This window comes from Centruroides vittatus, unplaced genomic scaffold (assembly GCF_030686945.1).
Source record: "Centruroides vittatus isolate TY-2023 unplaced genomic scaffold, ASM3068694v2 scaffold_464, whole genome shotgun sequence".
NCBI classification, from domain to species: domain Eukaryota; kingdom Metazoa; phylum Arthropoda; class Arachnida; order Scorpiones; family Buthidae; genus Centruroides; species Centruroides vittatus.
This window is the reverse complement of record NW_027122710.1, coordinates 1,570,777-1,591,808: the sequence shown is the minus strand read 5'-3', so window position 1 is coordinate 1,591,808 and position 21,032 is coordinate 1,570,777. Positions and strand designations below refer to the sequence as shown.

Sequence of the window (21,032 nt, the reverse complement as noted above, 5' to 3'; positions counted from 1 at the left end):
CAAACAAATTGAGGCAGCATATTGGCACAAAATTTGCAGCCGTCAATGCCAAACAATTGTTCTCAAAGAGTTCGGAAAGCTAAATGCTTGTAATGAAAGTCACTTAGTGTGCATGGGCAAAGCCTGGGGCCGTTAGGGTTACCAAGGTGTCTCGAATCTGTGAAATCATAACTGTGACTTATACCGACGTCCTGTCTGTCTCTTTTCTCTGTTATCACCAGGCTATAAGTCACGTAATTATAAAATGGGAAATCTACAATGGAAACATGATGAATCGAAAGTATCGTGAGCGCGTATTATGATGTATGCATAGGCATACGTGGACTAGAGTGATAGAGGAAAGAGAAAGGGAAGAGCAAAGACAAGCGCTTAAAAAGAAGGATAGGCAGGGTCAGACTCTCAGATGTGCAACGATTCTCGAATGAATAGGTGTGTATGTGTGCTGATCTTTGTAATTATAAATTGTGAATACATGTGACTAATATTATTTTCCTTTTTATTTTGTGCATGTTATAAGTTATAAATAAATATAAACAAACAACACTAACCTGATAACATTAAATCTAAATACCAAAATGATTAATTTACTGTGTTTTTGTATTTTTTACTCCTGTTTTTAGGTATTCGGTATTCGGCTGAATAGTGATTAAATATTTGGTATTCAGCCAAATAGTAATTTAAATATTCTGTATTCGGCCGAATAGGGAAAAATAGGCCTGAATACTGAATAGTAACCAAATATTCGTTACATCACTAATATCTTTTGAAATGTAGAGAACTGAAGATGGCTCAACAGAGGATAAAAGCTTTTTTGTAAATGAAGAATTGTTGGTAACTTTAAGAAGCCATGTGAGATGATTTATTTACCATAAAATTATCTATTTTTTGGTAGCTGTATAGACATTTAGAATTTAGAATTTAAAACATTTTACAGTATAAATTCATAAGCTGTTTGTTTATTCTATTAAAATGAATTAATTCAAAATATTAAGATAGTTTTATTTTTGATTAAATAAATTAGAAGTCAAGGAGAATATTGTGCATATCATGTGAAACAAGAATACAGAAAACTCAGTTTGAAAAGAACAGAACTTCAATCATCGTAAGTTTGCAATTTTTTTTAAATAGAATTTCTAAAATAATTAATATTAATCATTAATAAGGATAAAAATAATGAAATCTAGAAATCTAGTGTAATGTTACAATGTAACATACTCTATCTTATGGCATTAAAACCAACATTTTATTCAAAATTGCAAATACTTTTGATAGTTTACAACTATCCTCTTGTTCAATTTGAGTCTAATTGACTCAGTCTGAAGAGGCTAGTTTAAAACTATCAAAAGTACTGTTGAAAGTTGTAACCTAGAAGGAAAGAATCAGCTTTGGTTATAAAATTTTATTTTTTAATTTTATGTTAAAATTTGACATGTAGAAAAAGAACAGCACAAATGGATGAAGCAGTAAAGGCATCAGCCTACCACTCTGGAGAATGCAGACGCAAGTCTGGGATACAAACCTCAAATTTTTTAGAGGTGGTCTGTCTTAGATATGTTAGGCCCTGCCCCTATTGTAGGCTTAGCTAATCCATGTTCAGTCTCAAATACAGGCGTTTTTAGAGTTCAAAAAAGAAAAAATGTTAGACTTTTTAAAATAATTCTAGAATTATTACTTATAATACAATATTGAAGTTTTATAAACTCTAGTGCTAAACTGATTTTAAAAATTTATTCAACAAAATGTAGATAAAATACAATATATTTATCCAGAAATCCTGATCTAAAGGATTTTTGAAACTGGAGTTTTTCTGATTTTGAATGCAAAACAAATAATATGTAATCATATGTTATAATTTTCTTTATCTAAAAACTTTTATAAATTTTATTATATCAATGTCAACATTACTTTATAAAGTTGCAAATATAAATAATTATTTATAAGTTGATATTAAGAGAGAAAATGATCTCTTTTATTGGCAGACAAGCTTTAAATTTATTGTGCACTTTTGAATGAAATTAGATACAAAAATGAAGGAAGTCATAAATTTGTTTTTTATGTCATTTAAAAATAATTTGGACAGAATTTTATTACATTTTTTTATGAATAATTAATTTTATTTTTCTTTTTAGTTATTCTGGAACTGAGCCCAAATGCTTAAGGAAAACAATATTAAATAAACAACCAATATTCTATGGTGGTCAGTCATTTGTTTTAAATTCAAAAAAGTGATTATTCTTTTATTATAATTGCATTAATACATTTAATTCTTTATGATTATATCTAATATATAATTTATATTATAAAATATTGCCTATAGGACAACTAATAAGAAAAAAGAAATAAAAGGACAATTAAAATTGGATAATTTCAAATTACAAAAAAAAGCTGAAAATCTTATGCATGAAGAAAGAGAAAAATATTTAAAAATAGCATCCACTCACTCAAACAGTACTGAAAATGAGGCAATAAAGGATATTATTTCGCACTCATCATTTATGTAAGTTAATTTTTAAGAATTATATTTTATTTAATAATTAATTTTACATATGAGATACTGCTTGAATTAAATATATAGTCTAAAATTAATGTTATACCTTGAAAAGTTCAAGATAACAAAGAAAAACCTTAATTTTTGAATTGAATTGAAAAGAAATTTTATGAACTCCAGGAAAGGGGCCCAGAGTTAATAAAATATCAAAAAACTTTAATAAACTATAAATTTCAGTACTGGAGTTTCTGACTACAAAACAAACATTATAATTTCAACTACAATAATTCATATAAAACTCATTTTTAAACCCTAATATTTGAATAATGAATGGAATTGCATCACATTATGCAATTCTATTCATTATTTAAATATTAGTATGAAATTATGCAAATTAAGTATTAGCAGGAAGTGTTGAGATGGCAGATTGAGGTTCAAGACTCAAAGTTAACTGAAACAAAAGGAAAAACTAATATAACTGACTAACTATAAATAAATAATCACTCTTGCTACCTCACATTCTTGTCCACAATGAAATGAAACATACTCAAGCTTAATGAAACATGAGCTTTCATATATGGATTATAATAGTGTGACTATTCAACAGGATGCTGAAGTTTTCTTTCATTCATCCTATTACTGTTTAGAAAACATTGCACAATGATATTTTTTACTATTATCTTCTAACTTGAAAATTATTTAATAATAATTTAAATTTTATATGAATGTTATTTTAATTAATATAAAACGGATTTGTAAACTATAGAGTTTAAAAATTAAGCAAATAATTAAAAATGATAATGAAATCTTTAATTTCACTTTTACTAGAAATAGAACATGAAGAAATGCTGTTGCGTGTAACAAAGAAAAACATTGCACGATCAAGATAGGCTGCAATTTAGATGTATATAATTATTTTAGTATCAAAAGTATGTAAAATGACTAGTTTATGCTGATAATGTTAATATAGTTAATATTGCATCTTGTGAGACTTACTGACTGCTCATCCAAAATGACCTTTAAAAAATCATCTTTTGTTGGAAAAATTTATGCATTCATATCTTGAAACTCTAACACAATTTATTAAAATTGTTTGTTAAGATACATATACAAACATCATGAAATCCAATATACAGTATTTGTAATAAGTTGAACAATTATTTAGAAGTTAAATAATAATCACAGAAATGTAGCCCAGTGTAATCCAGACAAGTTGTTGGATGGACAGTGAATGATCTCTCAACAGCTTTACGATTACTTTCAGAGATTTAAATATGCCAGAAGAAACTTTACTATTAATGAACAATACTCCAACAGACTGGATTGACATCAGAGAACAGTAAGATAATAGCAAATACAACATCTTTGATTCAATTCATGGATCAAGGACCCATGGTAATTGAAAATTTAAAATGGTGTTATGGATGTACTGCATCTTCATTCAAAATTTAATAATAGAAAGTAATGCTGATATTCAACAGTTTTAGAGAAAATTCATGTTAAAGATGCCATTTACTGTATTGCCACATGTTAGAATAACACCCTCTACAACTCTACAGAAGCGCTGAAATGAATTCTAATGAAATTACTATAGAAAATTAAATACAAAAGATTCTATACTTCAACACAGGATTAATTATGCAAATTTCCAATTTTATGTCAAAGAAAATGTGGTAAATGAATATCTGGAAATTGATTGCTTTGGCAATAGGTATGAGCTTTTTAATGACAAGGAATGAATTAACAATCTTTAGAGGAGAATAAAATTATAGATAGTGTCAAAGAATAATCAACTGTGCGGTTTTTGACAGTAGTAAATCATAAAGAAAAGACGCTACAGATTCATTGATTGATTTGAAAATCAGTTTGAAGTAGGCACCATACAGCATTTACTATTGCAAACATAACAGCTTTGGAAGAAGTTCATAAGAAACAGAAACAGATAAAAATGATGCTTTTTTCCATAAATAGAGCATATTTATTCATTTGATTAAACTTACATATTGTAATAATATGGATTGTACTTCTATATAAACACCTGATTACATATAAAACTACACAAACTGTGTGTGTGTTCATAATTCAATCTTGGTATATTTATCAATTCACTTATTCCTTAATTTAGCATTGTTTTAATTTTTATCCTTGACAGATTACTTGGGTTGTACTGTAATATGAAGCCTGTCTATAATTTAAGCTAATTCAACATAGGTGAACATCACAAAATACTGATATCTCTTATTTAATATGTAATATCAATAAAGCATATTTTTTGTTATATAATTAATTAAATAAGAAAATTATTTTATTCATTCAGATTATATTTTTTAGGGGAGAAAAACTGAGTATTCCATCTGCTGGTTCTCGTAACTTTTTAAGACATTTAATTAAAAATGGAAATAATAAAGGTAAATTCTATACTATTTTTCAGATTATTTCTTTGATGAGAATTTAACAATTTTGTTTCTTAAGATTCTTATCTCTTAAAAAAAGATATTTTTGTCATCTTTAACCAATGATCATAGAAATGTTCTTTTGAAAAGTAAATATATTATATTCAACATAAAAAAACATTTCACTGGATTATTGCTGTTACAATCATTTTATTAAAATTTTTAAAATTAAATAACTTGATTATGATTTTTCTAAATAATAAGAAAACAAAACAAGTAATAAATGGATAATACAGAGACATAGTGAGGAATTTTGGCACCTATGGCCAAGAAAGAAAATTGTTCCATTCTAAAAAAAATTCAGATATTTTTATACTTTTTATTTCAATACAATAATACATTTTTTACAATAATTTTATTTTCCAAGCTTTTCTTTGGACAAAGTTATCAATTACATTGTTAGATTCTATTAATAAAATACTTCAAATTGGTCAGACATTCTTAACTTATTTTTAATCTGAAATAATTTTTTATAATTTTTAATTTACTAAAACTGTTCTCCTGAAGCAATTGTTACCCATAAACTAAGTATTAAACATAATAGTATTACTATGTTAGGGTAAGTTTTACATAACTCATAATTTACAATGTCTTGAAAAATCTCAGTATCATTTTGAGTACATATTTTTCAAATCAATTAAATAACAGTTGTGCTTGATTCTTAATAAACTTTAACTCATTTATTAAGGGGTCATCTATAAATTATGTAAGGTATATTGGGGTGGGTGGGGGTCAAGGATTTCTTATGATTTCTTACTCAGGGTAGGAGGTAATAGATCTCATCTTATGTAATATTCTTATTTTTATTTTTGATCTCGTTGAGTGGTGGAGTTTTGAATTTGGCTTCAATTTGGCGGTTTCTATTAAGAATGGTTGTTGTACTAACGCCATCTCATGTGATGTGATAGAATAATAACACTAGCAGACTCACTCTCTACACATTTTTTATCATGGGAGAAAGGCTGTGTTGTGGTTTCTCTCTTGTTTTTTATTAGAATAAGTGCACCACTCTTATGGGTGTATAACACTAAGAATACATAAACCAAAATACATGATATAAAGTAAACATAAAATTAGTATTCAACTTTTAGTGAAAACTAAAATGTAAAACTAGATATTAGAAACTATAAATAGTCTTTTTTTCCATATTTTTTGAACATAATTGTAAAAAGCATCAAATAGTGGCTTCTGAACAAGATTATTGAGTGGACATGGCCACCTGAAACTAAGCGTAAAGATTTCTAGTTTCAGAATAAGTCTATCTTGATCTTAAATTGGACAATGATAGATCATATGGTCGATGTTGTCTAGGTTTTCTGTAGAGCAAAAGCAAGAGGCAGTTTCTGCCCAGTTACACATTGCCAAGTAGCTTCTAAAATTACAATGCTCAGTAAGTAGTTGAGTAGTAGCAAATGTTATATCTCTAAGTGGTGATGAGAACCTGCATTCAACACTAGGAAAATAAAGTCTTGTTATTCTACCAATTTTACTGCTCAACCATTGTTGATTCCACTTTTGCATAGCGTTGTCATGAATATAATTTTTAAGGCTGCTACGTGAGAGAGGGATGTGAGTGTAGTCCAAGTCAGTGTCCTTTGCAGCTGACTTAGCCTCAAAGTCAGCTTTTTCATCTCCTAGTATGCCAGTATGGCCAGGAACAAATATAAAAGTTATCTTATTAACGAGATTTTTAATATGGTGCTGGATATATATGATTTTATTGCTATTGCAATTGGGATTTAATAGAGCTTTTAGGACAGACTGCAAAACACTGTAAATGTTGATAGACAGAGTTTTGTTGGTAGTTAAGTTGCCCAACTGAACAGCTTGGTAGACAGCATCTTCAGCTTGATAGATGGAGGTATGTGTGGGGTATCCATATCTTCTAACATATTTTGGGCAAAATATGTCAGTTTGGAGGAAGATACAGATACTTGAGTCGACATGAAGGGGACTTTTGGACCCATCTGTGTAGATATTAATGTCTGCATGATTATCCATGGAGGAAGCAGATGACATCAAATGTACCCTGAGGATAACCTTGTTTACAGGGTGATAGTAGGGTAATTGCAATGTGGTAGCATATGAACAGCTGTAGATAGCAGCAGAGACCGTTGTTGATGTTTGTAGTTCTGACGTAGTAGTTTAGAACCTTTTCTACAATACATAGTGGCAAAGAAAGGAGCTCCGCTAGTATCAGAGAAGCATTAATAGAAACAGTTCTGCAGCACTTTGAAATTCTGATGGCAAACTGTTTTTGAAGAGAGAGTAATTTACTTGCTACTGAATTTTTACTAGTTACATGACCCCAGCTAGAGGCCATGCAAAGTAGCATTGGTTGTATTGCCCCATTATATAGAGTTTTACAACTTTACGATTTAGTCCCCAGGTGCACCTAGCACATTTTAGCAGCATGTCGTTTAATTTCTTGGCCTTAGCCAAGATGTAATCAATATGACAACAGAATGTGGTTTCTCTCTATTCTCTCATTTTATTTTGTATGACGTTTCTGTTTACACATGCATTAGCTGGTGGATCTGTCTAAAGTTTTTCGCGTCCTTTTGTGAAAATTAAAATTTATATAAAAATGAATATTATGATGATGATTAATGATAATAATAATAAAAAGATCATTAATAATTAAAAAGTAATTCAAATTCATTAAATTTTTATATTTTTAAATTTCTTCACATAGTCTTTTATAAATAATAGTACATATTAATTAACTAATTAGTAATTATATATTTTGGACCTAAGATTTTTAGGGTTTCATAAAAAAGTTTTTTTTGTTAAAATCTTTCTATAAAATCATGCCTAAATATTACGTAAGATGGGAAGAGGAGATCAAAGAAAATATGATTTCTTACACGGGTAGTTGGGGGTCTACGATGGCTGAGATTAACCTTACATAATTTATGGACAGCCCCTAAGCATAAAGCATCTGATTCATCATATTTAATGCAATAATCTTTGACAACTTTTGTCAAGTCTTCTAAAGTTAATGAAACAACTTTTTCCGTTATGAAAGAAAAGAGCAATGATTTTGTATGGATGCACTCAAAGTAGTCAGTAAGTTGCAAAAGAACTATGTTGACAACTTCTAAAAATAATTGATTTAGTTCTTGTTCAGTGGTAATAATCATATTCAAATTACTTGATTCACTTGACAACAATTTTAACTTTTTTTTTTCCATTTTTCAGTCATTTTGGGTTCAATATGTAGCTCTTGGCATTTTTGCTGGCACTCCATGCTAATCTCTTGAAAACCATTGTTTCTGAAATTTTTAAAATAATTTACTAATTCATTCAAAAGAATGGATGTTTGACAAATTTCTTGGTCTCTTGTGCAGTTGTAAATTTACTGTATTTATCTGTATCAATAGTTTTTCCTTCATAAACAGCATAAAAAACAAATTTATAAGACTTAAGATGAAACAAAAGTTTTTTTGCACCCGTAACAGTATCTGCACCAAAAGACAGATCTTTTGATATATCAATAATAAAATAATAAAATGTAATATTTCTTTAAATTGTGTGTTTAGTGCAGACACACAATTTAATTAAGAACACCATTGTGTGTCACTTTGACCTTTTAAAGTTATAAATTTCAATATTTGTACCTATATTTAAAATTAGCATGTATGGCCTAGGTCACATTGGCCATAGCCTCACTATGCCTCTGGGATAATACTGTACCAGATGATTATTCTAATATTCCTAAGATTGTTAAAATTTATGAAATTATATTTCACAATTTTTGTAAAACACTCATTAAGTCAAAGTTTAAGGGGTAAAAAGAATCTGACTTTGAGTTAAGTTTATCTGATTTTCTCAGATTTCTCTGGCCATAAATTTCCCATTATCAAGATGTTTCTCAGTAATCTGTTCACAGCATGATTGCAGTGTATGTATACACAGATATATACCATTTACGACACTTTTGATGGCATTAACAAGTTGTCCCCTTATGTCACAATCAGAGTGCTGGTAACATGTTCTATCAGTAAAAGGTTGTAGATACAAGGTTGTAAAGGTGTGTTGTTATCTTCAGGATGGAGTCATAATGTTTGTTTATCTTAATCTGTATTTACATGGAATATAAGAGAGAATAAAGATCACAGACTTATTGAAGAGTGTAGGATATACGAGAAAGTAGGTTCAAGTTAAAAGTATCAGCAATTTTGATTTAACAAGACTGTATTGTATGGAAAACTGTATGTATTGTGCCCAGGACCCTTATATAGCTTTGAGTTAATGCAACTTCAAGTTAACTTGGTTTGACTTAGTGAGGTTTTACTGTATATGTTTTATAAAGCATAATTAGGAATAGTATTTATTAGTTTATATAAATGCATTAATGCATTTCTATTTGTACTGTGATAAATAAAACCTTAACAGTAGTATTGATAATCAGCTTGCTCAATAGTGGGCCTGAGAAGATTGCTGATTATTATATAAAAATTTTGTAATTTTTGGAATTAGTACTCTCTGAAGACAATTTTAGTTAATCAACTTTTTGAGTAATGATACTCTACTATATTAAAATAACAATGAATAATTGAAAATAATCTGAAATTATAAGATATGAAATTATTTGAAGATGTTTTCAAATCATCATTTCACTTTTTACATGAAATTATAATATATATTACTACATTTGTTATGAACTTTATTGATGTGTATGTTAAGTTTTAAAATAAATAAAATTATTTAACTGTTAATCTGCATAAATTTGTAAGATAATCACTTACATTAACTAAATTAATATTACATTGTTGATATTTTTTTAATATACCCTTCAGTAATTTAAAATATTAATTTAAATTAAAAATTTTAACAACTGAATTGACTTTTACAGTTACAAATGTGGGTGAAATTAAATCTATTACTCCAAAGGAATTATTAAAAATGCACAAAAGGCAATTAGAAGAAACAAAACAGCAGATAAGAAACAAAAATATCTTAACAAATTCTTTGAATAAACCTCAACATCTCGATGGCTTACCATGTCTAGGACGCAATGTTAATCCAGGAGGGTTCATTACTTTAGAATTAACACAACAGAAAACGAAAGTTCTTTCTACAGAAATTGCTAAAGTAAGTATAAAAGCATATTTATAAAAAGGTAAACATTTTTATTAATAATTTGTTTAAATATTAGATATGTTACTTTTATTATAATAATGTTCATTAAACATGTTAGTATTAATTTTAATAGTACAATAGAGCATCGATTATCCGACTTAATTGGGGACTGGGGTTGGTCGGATAACTGAAAAGTCGGATAACCGAAAAGTATGAAAAAATACATTAGTATAGTGTATTAGGCCTGGTTTAAATACTAACCTCCCTTTCATGGTCGAGCCAGTGCTGCCAGCTAAAACATGAAAAAATTTAACAAAAATAATATTAAAGTAGCCAAGACATAACCAAATATTGTAGCGCCACGTCACTAGCGGACATTTGAATTTGCTGACTAGAACGCGGTCAGTTAACCGATAAGTCGGTTAATCGAGGGTTGGATAATCGATGCTCTACTGTAATATTGTTTTAAAAGTATATTTAAAATTTTATTTTTAAATGATTTTTTAATAATTTTTGCAAGAATCTGTATCTAGTAAGAATCATTTTAGATTTAAAATTTCTTTGTACAAATCTAATATTGCTCAAAATGTATCTGTTCATAAACTGATGGCACTCTATAATTGCTTGAGATAGCAATTGGATTTATTTAGTTATTTTTGTTAATAGTTCTAAATAACAGTTTTGGCAGTTACTTTTCGAGTAGTTTAATATTGAATGTTTAAGATTAATGTGGAAATTATGTTTCACATTCTCAATTTTTCTGTAATAAATCTTCCTGGTATTATGTGGAGGGGTGAAGTGTAATGTTCTAATTTTTTATTATGTTATACTCCTTTGTATTATTGTTATATAAACAGACCTGTTATTAGGACTGCCTGTAGGCCAATTTAGTAAATAAATAAAATTGAAAAGTCCATTTCAAATACAAAATTACATATACAGTGGTGCCTCGTATAACGTACGCCTCGAATAACGGAGCTGCGAACAACGGACTTTGTATTTGGCCGTTACGTGACTCGAGCAACGGACTGGCTGCGAACAATAGACTTTCCGGCATAATTGGTGACTGCTCCACGAGTGCGTTATTTAATAGCGGTCGTTCTGCGTCTCCGCTACTACGGGAGTGCGCTACTGTTTGTAGGCATTTAGGAACGACGGTGAAAGAAAAAAAGATGGTAGCGCCTGCACTATTGATAATATCGTGATGGAGGAATCTATAATTCTAAAATATGAGCTTTTAAAGGCAAAAGAAGGGTCCCAATTGTAAAATTTAACCATAAAATGGATTATTTGTTGAAAGAACATTCAAAATAGCCACGAAAAAAATTTGAATGCCGGCCGGCTACCATTCGAAAAAAAATTCGTAAAGACACATCACCGCGTGCGCTACTTGCGCTTTCACAGTTTCTAAATTTTCGTTCATAAACCACATAATGGACCCGGAAACGAAACTATCTGAGCCATGGAGGACGCCATGTTGCTTTCCACCTTAAACTACTGCTACAAGTGGCCGTTTTTGCCGTTCGACGGTGCGCACTCCCACTGGAATTTAGGAACACGTTCTGCAGGAATTTTTAAACGGATGTCGCTCGCGCAGAGTTACGTGGAGGAATAAAAGAACGCACCCATGTTCATTTTTTTAATGATACAGTACGGTTATTTTATGCTGCGGAACGAATTAGATGTTTTAACATGTATTTCTATGGGAAAATGCGTTTCGTATAATGGACGTTTCACTTAACGGACGTGCACCTGGAACGGATTAAGTACGTTATATGAGGCACCACTGTAATTGGAAATTTTAGCTTTAATAGAATAACAAAAAAATCTATAATAATAAATTAAATATAGCAATATTTATACATATCAATCAGTATTCTGCTACTTAAATGAATAATAATTTTATTGCATTTTTCTATAATTATATTTTAGATCTAGAGAAGATCAAATTTTAAGTATTCAAATGACATAATCATTATAATAATTGTATTAAAACATTATAAAATAACTGCCAAGTTAAAGTATTTACAATATTTATTCTTTTAGAAACATTTTTGAATTAATTTAGTCCAGTGGTTCTTAACCACAGGTTTGTGGAAGGATAAAAATCAACTTATCTTAATTTTTTGTTAAGAAAGAAGCACATATATTACTATATCATACACTGACCCACTGGTATATTTTTGATGTATGAATGGCATCCTAATAGTTTGGAGCAGATACTCAAGATGGGTTTGACCAATTTTTACATATCTTGGAATCTACCAAGGGTTACAACAGTCTTGTAATAGAAAAAAAAGGAATATTGGAATTATGTAGAACTCCATATTATCTCTAATCTTTCATGTTTCTTTTTGTAATGCTGTACAGTACAGACCATTTCTATAAATAGTGATTTTTCTTTTGATTTAATGAATTCATTTGTATTCATCTAATACAGATTTGTTAAATCTAATATGAAAACTTTTAGAAGACAGTTATTCAGAAAAATTTCAATCTGCACAAGCTCTTCTTATGCAAAAATCAATTTTTAAGCTTTTATAAACAGCTCACCAGTTTTAAAAATAGTAACACTAACAAAGAACTTCTTAGTTAGATCAGCTATTGCTTCCTATTCTTCATTAAAAAGGCTTATTGTGAATGACAGAGATGCACGAAATGCTTTGAAGCTAAAATTGTTTGAAAAATTAATTTGCTATGAGGAAACACCCCTGTTCCAACTTTAAATTATAGATTATCTGAACACAAAGGAATTCTATTGAGTCAGTGGACTTAATCATTAGAAACAGTTTAACATGAATTTGAAATGTTAAAGTAACAAGAACAATAATAAACAAGCAGTTATTTATTGTGACATTGTCACAATGCTCTTAATTTTAGTAGTGTCTTACCCTTGTACATCATATTTTTCCTGTTAACAGTGGAGTCATGCCAATTGTCTATATAACTCTGTTCAGAAAACTTTTGAATCAGAATAATGTGACTTCTTGGTCTAATTGGAAGTTCGTATATACTGTATATCTTGGCGGATAAGATGATAGTTGAACCATAAAAAATGGCCCCGAAAATCCGGAGTTGTCTTATAGGACAGATACAAAAATATTAGATTGAAATTTATATAAATTAAAACCATTATAAAAAGACAGACAAACCGTAATTATTTACTAGGAGAAAGTAGGGTATGTGCCCAAAATAGAATAGCCTATAGGGTGTTTTTGTAAATAGTCAAGGTCATTACCCGAATGCCCGAATTAGTGCGAATGTTTGCAAAAATCACCAGATGCAAGAAAATAAAATTTGTTCATTCGAAAAATTACAAATAGGACATAATTCCATATACACTATACAGTATTATTATTCAGATAATGATTGCTGACCTAAACTAAATTCATAGGCTGTTGATAGTTTGGGGGTCGTCTTATAGGACAGATATATGCTAAAACTATAAAACTTCTATGAAAATTTATACATCGTCTTATCTGAAGGTCGTCTTATCCGCCAAGATATATAGTAGTTAATTGGGACCTTCTGCCGTTAAGCTTTCCATGTCTGGTTTCAACTTTTGTCTATCTGATTCCATTCTCAAGATTTAGAAAGGAGAGACAGACAGATGCCAGTGGGAATTTGAATTTTTTAAAATTGCAGCCCAGTAATAAAGTTCTGAGTTTATTGCTATTTTAACATTAAATCTTGTAAACAGACCAACTTTCTAATTAAATGAATTCTTAATTTTATTATTATTAACATTACAGTTTTTTAAAACAATTGTTATATGTACATAAAGATCTCTTACATATGTAAAATATAAAACTTTTATTGCAAATATAATTTTGAGATATTTCAAAATAAAACTTATTAAAAAAGTTTTTATTTATTGTTGAAAAAATTTCCATTAAAATTATTTTCTTTTGTGGAAAATTCTGTTTTATTTGATTATCAAGTGTAAAATAAAAGTTGTTCAAACATACTTTAGCTTTTATAACTTTCTTTTTGACAAAGTTCTTTTGTAAGCAATTTTATCTTTAAAAATATAATTGATTACGTTGATAAAAACACATGTATATGTATAAAAATTATACATTGATGAAAACACATTGACCAAATTTTAAATAATGTATAATATTTAAAATTTTAGCTCAAAGCTATTAATATTATTCAAGAAAATGGTAAAATTTCCCCGAGTAATCCAAACGAAGTTAAGAAGAAAATGTCTCCGGATGTACAAGAAAAAGTTAAAAGGCGATTAAACCAAACTAGCACAGGTAAAATTTTTTATATTTTATTTTATATAATATATTTTATTGTTATTTTAAAAACATTATACAAAATTTTACCAAAATTATTTTTAATTATATAATAATATAAGAAGAATTTTGTTTTTACAATTATGACTTAGATACAACACAAATGCATATCATTAATGATATTTGAAGCAAGTGTGGGGTGTTCTAAAAGTTGGTTAATCATTCCAAACTATTTTTGTTTTTTTCAATTACTTTATTACTTATAAACATTGCAAAAATTGTTCAAAACATGATCCTTTTGTTACTCGATACACTTACTTTCCTGGCTGTTATGTAAAGTATTTGGTCTTCAGTGTTTTTGCAAATCTTGATGTTTTGAGGCCTCCTGAACTCAAAAAAGTAAAAAAACAGAAAAAATTCTTCGTGTATGTGTTAGCTTCTATTTTGTTTAATTTCTTAGGATGGGGTAAAGATTAAGGAATGAAATTTGGCATGCTAACTTCTATACAAGGGGCATTGATGCTATTAAATTTTGGAATATGGACCTCAAGGGGATGGGGGAGAGAGAGAGGATCATTTGTTGCATCTTGAGTGGGGTGTTTGACTTAATGAAAATTTAACTCACATTGGCATTTAAAAGATCTTTTTACATATGGGATTGCCTGTGTATAGTAATTAATTAAATAAATAAATTTGGATATAATTAATTTTTTATATTTGCTAAAAAGTTTTGTTTGTATAAGTGCTGTATGCTACTCAATAATCTTTAATGAGAGTTATTGTATGATTTCTGTCTATATTTAAATGTAGGAACATTTTTATTATAATTAGATTCAAAAGAAAATTTAAATTCCGAAGTTAAAAGAAGTCGCCTGAGCGACATTGATTTAAATTCCAATAAAATTCAAGAAATTATTAATCGAAAGTCATCGCATGCTCATGAAGTAGAAATGGTAAGTTATAATTTTGTAATTTTTTTCTGCAATGAATAAACTTAAAAATCATTTTTAAATTGTTATGACTATGTTTAAAAACAGGAAGATTTAGAAAAACAAGATAAATATTTTAATGTTTTGGAAAAGAAAGAACAAATGGAAGAAAAAATGCAGTCTATTATGGAAATTACCTGTGATGTTATATCATGTAAAACAGTAAGAATTTTCTTTTATTTAGTACTAAATCAGAAATATTGTTTTAATTTGGAGTAGTTAGAATGTGTACTTGTAAATAAAAATAACATTTACTGTATAATAGTAATAATAATAATATTTCAAGGTTACTCTGTATTTTATTTAACTTTCTGTAACTGAATCATTTTTATTGTATAGGGTCTTCCAAAAGGAATGCTACCATTTTAAATTACATTAATTATGTTAATTATTATCTGAGAAGTATGCAACATACACCAGTCAGTAGAATAGTTGTTCAAGTTTCATCTCCGAACTGCATTCAAATTGTTGTCTACTGCCTATAGGAAGTGCCATAAATGAAACAGAGACTTTGCAATAGAAAAAGTATTTTGTGTTGTGCAGTTTGTACAGTTGGAATCACTGATCATTGTGCAACATGAGTAATCTGTAATCTGCAGGAGTTGTAGAATTGTGACTGCTATGGGAGGAGTGACATTCAAAAGTTTGAGTATCAGTCAAATGTGTGCTGTGACATTGAGAAATTGTATGTATAATATTAATAAACTTAGACAGTTTTCCAATGTTTTAATGTCCATTACAACATTCTTGGATAATAATTAACATAATTACAATAATTCAAAATGGTAAAATTTTATTTGGAAGACCCTACAGTTGATAGTATTTTAATAAACACACAGAAATGAGCATTCTTCCTTGCCAAATCATTTACTGATTTGTTCATGATACTAATAAATTACACAAATTAAGAAAAATTAATAACTATTTTTGTCTTTTTTTGTTTGAAGTGTTTGTAGACTATATTCTGAACAAAAATCAAATGCAGAATGAAAAAATTTGTTCTATTTTTGACTTTTTGTGTAGAATGCAATCTGAAGACACTTCAAATAATGAGAGCAAAAGTACTTTATTAATAATTAATACTACATTCTCAATTATACTTGAGTTTATTTATTAAAAATCTTTCAACCAAACAGGAATCTTTTATTTAAAAAACAAACAAGTTTTCTTAGTTAAATGGATTACATGGATAACTTTTATGAAGAAAAAGTTGTTTGTTTTTTAAATAGAAGAATCCTCTTGCATTAAAAGATTTTTAATAAATACAGATATACCTCGAGTTACGTCATTCTTGATTATATGTCGTTTGTCAAAAAAGTATATGGAAAAATAAAAATCAAGTTTGTCATTTTATTTGACTTTACATCCGTCCGCCACAAATATTGAAGTCGTAATATCACTAGAAAAGCGTTAAAAGCACATGAAATCATATTAAAATATGTACATTTACAGTAAATGTTAATATATAATCATCGTAAATCCTAGAGAACGAAACATGAAAACATCTGTGTTTCTGTGTTGTCGTCTTATTTAGCTGTCTTTAAGTGCTCATTATTGGCATTTTCCACTGTAGTTTCGACTTATGTCGTAACTACACAAGTAAATTCGACTTACGTTGCCTCTCCTGGAACCAATTACCGACGTAAGGTGAGGTATACGTGTAAACTCAAGTATAATTGAGAATGTGGTAGTAATTATAGTCAAGAAACTTGCTGCAATAAAGATTAGAATTAGATATTTTATTAATGTTTTTGGTATATTTATGTAATTTTAGTAGTATCATTGACAAATCTGGAAATATATTATGCTATCATAATCAGTTTTACAAGCATGTTAAAATGATATTATTGAAAATAATTATTACTTAATAGACTGTAATATTGATACTTGAGAAAATATTTTAAGAGAACACAACATAGATCATTTAACTTATTTACAGTAGGGTAGTATACAGTAATCATACTGAAATACTGTATATAAATAATGTTATGCTAACACTTAATGTTATGCTAATACTTAATATATGCCACTATGATTTAGAGCAGTTGAGAATAGATTGCATTTTAAGCACATTTATTTGTTATATATAAGAGTAAGTGTTAGAATAAATCAAACAAAAATCTATTAATATTAAAGAAATACATGTTTTTTTTTTTAGTGTATGTACACTTCATATCAACCTTCCGAACGCTGTAAAACAGAAAATCACCCTTTGAAACGTCACAAAGCAATTAAGCGTTTTTTCCGATGTATGGACTGCAATCATAGAACTTTTGCTTTTACAAAATTACCCAAAAAATCTTGCAGGTAAAATATCTCTTTTTGTAATTAATTCAATAATGCATAAATTAATGTTCTAGAACTTAAAATTTCACTGCTAAAGTACTTTATAATATATTTTTTAAATTAAAATTTTAATTTGTATACTTATTTATGTGTATATTTTTTAGAAAATGTGGAGGTTCTAATTTTGAGAGAACATCTATGATGAAGGTAATTTCATATTTTATGTTTTAATTTTATTTTTATTTATTTTTTGATAATTTTAGTCTACATTGAATTATTTTTTTAAAATTTACTTTATAATAAACTTTATTATAAATTAATGATTATTAAGTATTATTATAAATCTCAAGCACTACTAAGAAGTATAGCATTGTCAAATTTAAATTTTTGATTCATAGATATAATTTAATTATAAGATATATAAATATTTACACACATTAATTTAACCACAGTAATCCCTCCATTTATGTGAGTAATTCATACCACAAAAACAGCATGTGAATGAAAACTGCATAAATTGAGTCATCAGAAGCTGATAAAATGGGATCTGTTCCAAGATTTCACTCGTACTGGATAGAAAAATTTTAAAGTTTTTTTTATATAAGAAAAAAAGTTTAACTTAAGTTAAATATATGTCTGTACATTATCAGCTGACAAACAAACTTTTTGATCTGTTGTGCATTGTCTTCTTTATCAGTTTAAGTTTGTTACACTAAAATTATTCATGAAAATTTAAATTTTTGCTGCCTCTTTTCTGTTTGATTTAGATTTTAATGTTTTATACATTGTAACATAAATCAGAGGAAAGGAAACCAAAACAATAAAGGACTAACTAGCTAGTTTGCTTATTCAGTTAAATTAATCCATGCACATTTAACAGTGGGTGAAATTTAAATAATGCTAACATTTTTGATCTGGTTAACGGGCCATCATCTTCACTTGTTTCTAAATTTACTAGATCAAAAATATTAGCATTATTTAAAATTTGTCTACTGTTAAAGGTGCATTGATTAATTTAGCTGAAAACCAATTTTGCTATATCTTAAGAGATTTTACAATATATTTCTTTATCTCCCTGCAAACAGAACTCTCTCTATCATACTCTGCTGCTTGATTTTTACAGATATTTTTAGGAATGTATTATGTCAAAACATTAAGAGATTGCCTGTATATTATCATATAAATGATATATTCAATAGTTAAATTCCATACTTATAAACTTACATAAAGACCTGTATTTGATCTGTTTCTCTAAAATTTTTTATTTTATTTTTTTTCAGCCTAAAGAAGGAATAAAATCAAGTCACAAAAATTTACTTATTAGAGGAATAGAAGAAAAATTTTTATAGGGAAACGTATTCAAAATCAAGAAATAAATTTTTGTGAAAAGAAACATTATTTTAAATTAGTAAATATATAACGAGTAATTTTAAGTAATAAAATTTATATGCATTTTTTTATGTTTGTTTCTTTGAGATTTATTTCTTCTTTTAATTTTAATAATTAAAATTTTTTGAATTAATCAGTTCAATGAAATTCTCTTATAAAATTGTTTTAAAAAATTGCCGAATATTTTAATATTTATTTATACTATAAGATTGTTAAGTGTTGTGTATATTCAATACGGCAGTATAGGAAGTATTCAGTAAAATTGAGATACAGGTATACCTCGAGTTACGTCATTCTCGATTATACAAAAAAAGTATATGGAAAAATAAAAATAAAGTTTAAGTCATTTTATTTGACTTTACATCTGTCCGCCACAAATATTGAAGTCGTAATATCACTAGAAAAGCGTTAAAAGCACATGAAATCATATTAAAATATGTACATTTACAATAAATGTTAGTATAATCATCATAAATCCTAGAGAACGAAACATGAAAACATCTGTGTTTCTTTGTTGTCGTCTTATTTAGCAGTCTTTAAGTGCTCATTATTGGCGTTTTCCACTGCAGTTTGTCTTACGTTGTAACTACACAAGTAAATTCGACTTACATCGCCTCTCCTGGAACCAATTACTGACGTAAGGCGAGGTATACCTGTACATTTTCTTTAAAACTAATTTAAATAATTCTGCTATTCCAATATTATTACTAGTTAGTGACAGAATATTTTCTATCATAAAGGCTTTTTGAGATTATTATTAATATGAAAATTGCACAAGGACAGGTTAAAACAGTGAAGTAACTTACAAGAAAAGATTCACATTGCTAATCTGCTGATCTTGTTTTTAACAGATGGTCTATTGTATTTTTACAAATTTTAAATATAAAAAGTATTTATTCAGAAACTAAAAGAAATGAAAAAGAAAAACTGTGTTTCTGTTTATACAGGCAAGTTTAAGACAAATTTTTTATCTGAGACTGACTGTTTTTTTAATTTTGTAGTAGAGATTAGAAGAATGTGTACAGTATGTCTATATATTTACAGTAAAACTCCAATTATCTGAATTAATTGGCATCTCAGGCTGACTGGCTGTGTCAATATCCAGGTAATTGGATTTTTGCTTAAAATAGTCATTTTTTTTTGTATCCAAACACAGTTATGTATACATGTGCATAATTATTTGCAAATAAAATATTAAATGTGGAAATGTACTTACATATGAATATAGTTTATTTTCTTTATTTAGAAGAAAAGATTACTTTTCATGCATATACAGTACATAAATGCTTGCTTATTTTTAACCAAGTTGGAGGGCTATCCAGACAATCAACATTCCATATACCAAAGACTAATTAAAAGTTAACAATAATTCTTTTTATCCTATAAGAGATAGCAACACAGTTTAAATTACAAAGTAATACAGTCTTTTTCTGGTTAAAATATTCAAAGGGGGAGCAGTTGGACATCAAAAAATGAGGGAGGTAACTGTGTGAGGCTTCTTGGCATAGTTTCACACTGCTTAGCGCATGAAACACCACACAAGATATGTAGAATTTATACAAAACTAAGCAGTTAATTTTACAATTTCTCAAATGTATGTTTTTAATATGGTATTAATTATTTATTACAAGAAATGTTTTCATTTATACTTATTTCTATAAATTGAATAGATTGTAAATAGTTAATTTAGTAAAAGAAAATAATTCAGTATTAAATATTTAAGAATAATTTTAAGAATGCTTTTAACATAAATAAATTTTGTAGTGTTTTTGTTATTAATTGTTAGTGTTAAAAATGCAAGTTACTATTTCTAATAAACTGAAATAATGCTACTCTGAATATATTTTTAAAAAAAGAAAAGTTTAAATATTACACTTTATTTTCTTGAAAAATTTAAAAGTTTATTAAAAATCGTAAGTGATTTCTATGAAGATGATGTTAGGAATTGAATAATAATCAGAAAATGTATATTATTTAGTTTACTTGTAGGATGTTCTTCATATTGATAATATCAGAAATAAAACAGAGATGCCTCAGTTAAAAGGTTTTTACTATATTTTAATTTTTCTTAATAATACAATTAATAAAATACTGTATA

General features: G+C 27.8%; 1 protein-coding gene across 1 annotated transcript in view; it reads left to right on the top strand.

The window, feature by feature from the left end:
* Window positions 1–18,984, top strand: part of Mcm10 (minichromosome maintenance 10 homolog) — a 34,566-nt gene extending 15,582 nt beyond the window's left edge. Inside the window, exons 7-17 of the mRNA XM_067287446.1 lie at window positions 1,022–1,102; window positions 2,130–2,225; window positions 2,318–2,497; window positions 4,820–4,896; window positions 9,800–10,038; window positions 14,162–14,288; window positions 15,102–15,223; window positions 15,308–15,421; window positions 17,418–17,566; window positions 17,710–17,752; window positions 18,826–18,984. Of these exons, the coding sequence (XP_067143547.1) occupies window positions 1,022–1,102; window positions 2,130–2,225; window positions 2,318–2,497; window positions 4,820–4,896; window positions 9,800–10,038; window positions 14,162–14,288; window positions 15,102–15,223; window positions 15,308–15,421; window positions 17,418–17,566; window positions 17,710–17,752; window positions 18,826–18,894 (1,297 nt within the window). The 3' untranslated portion in view covers window positions 18,895–18,984. The remainder of the gene's footprint in view (window positions 1–1,021; window positions 1,103–2,129; window positions 2,226–2,317; window positions 2,498–4,819; window positions 4,897–9,799; window positions 10,039–14,161; window positions 14,289–15,101; window positions 15,224–15,307; window positions 15,422–17,417; window positions 17,567–17,709; window positions 17,753–18,825) is intronic.
* The last annotated feature ends 2,048 nt before the right edge of the window (window positions 18,985–21,032 follow it).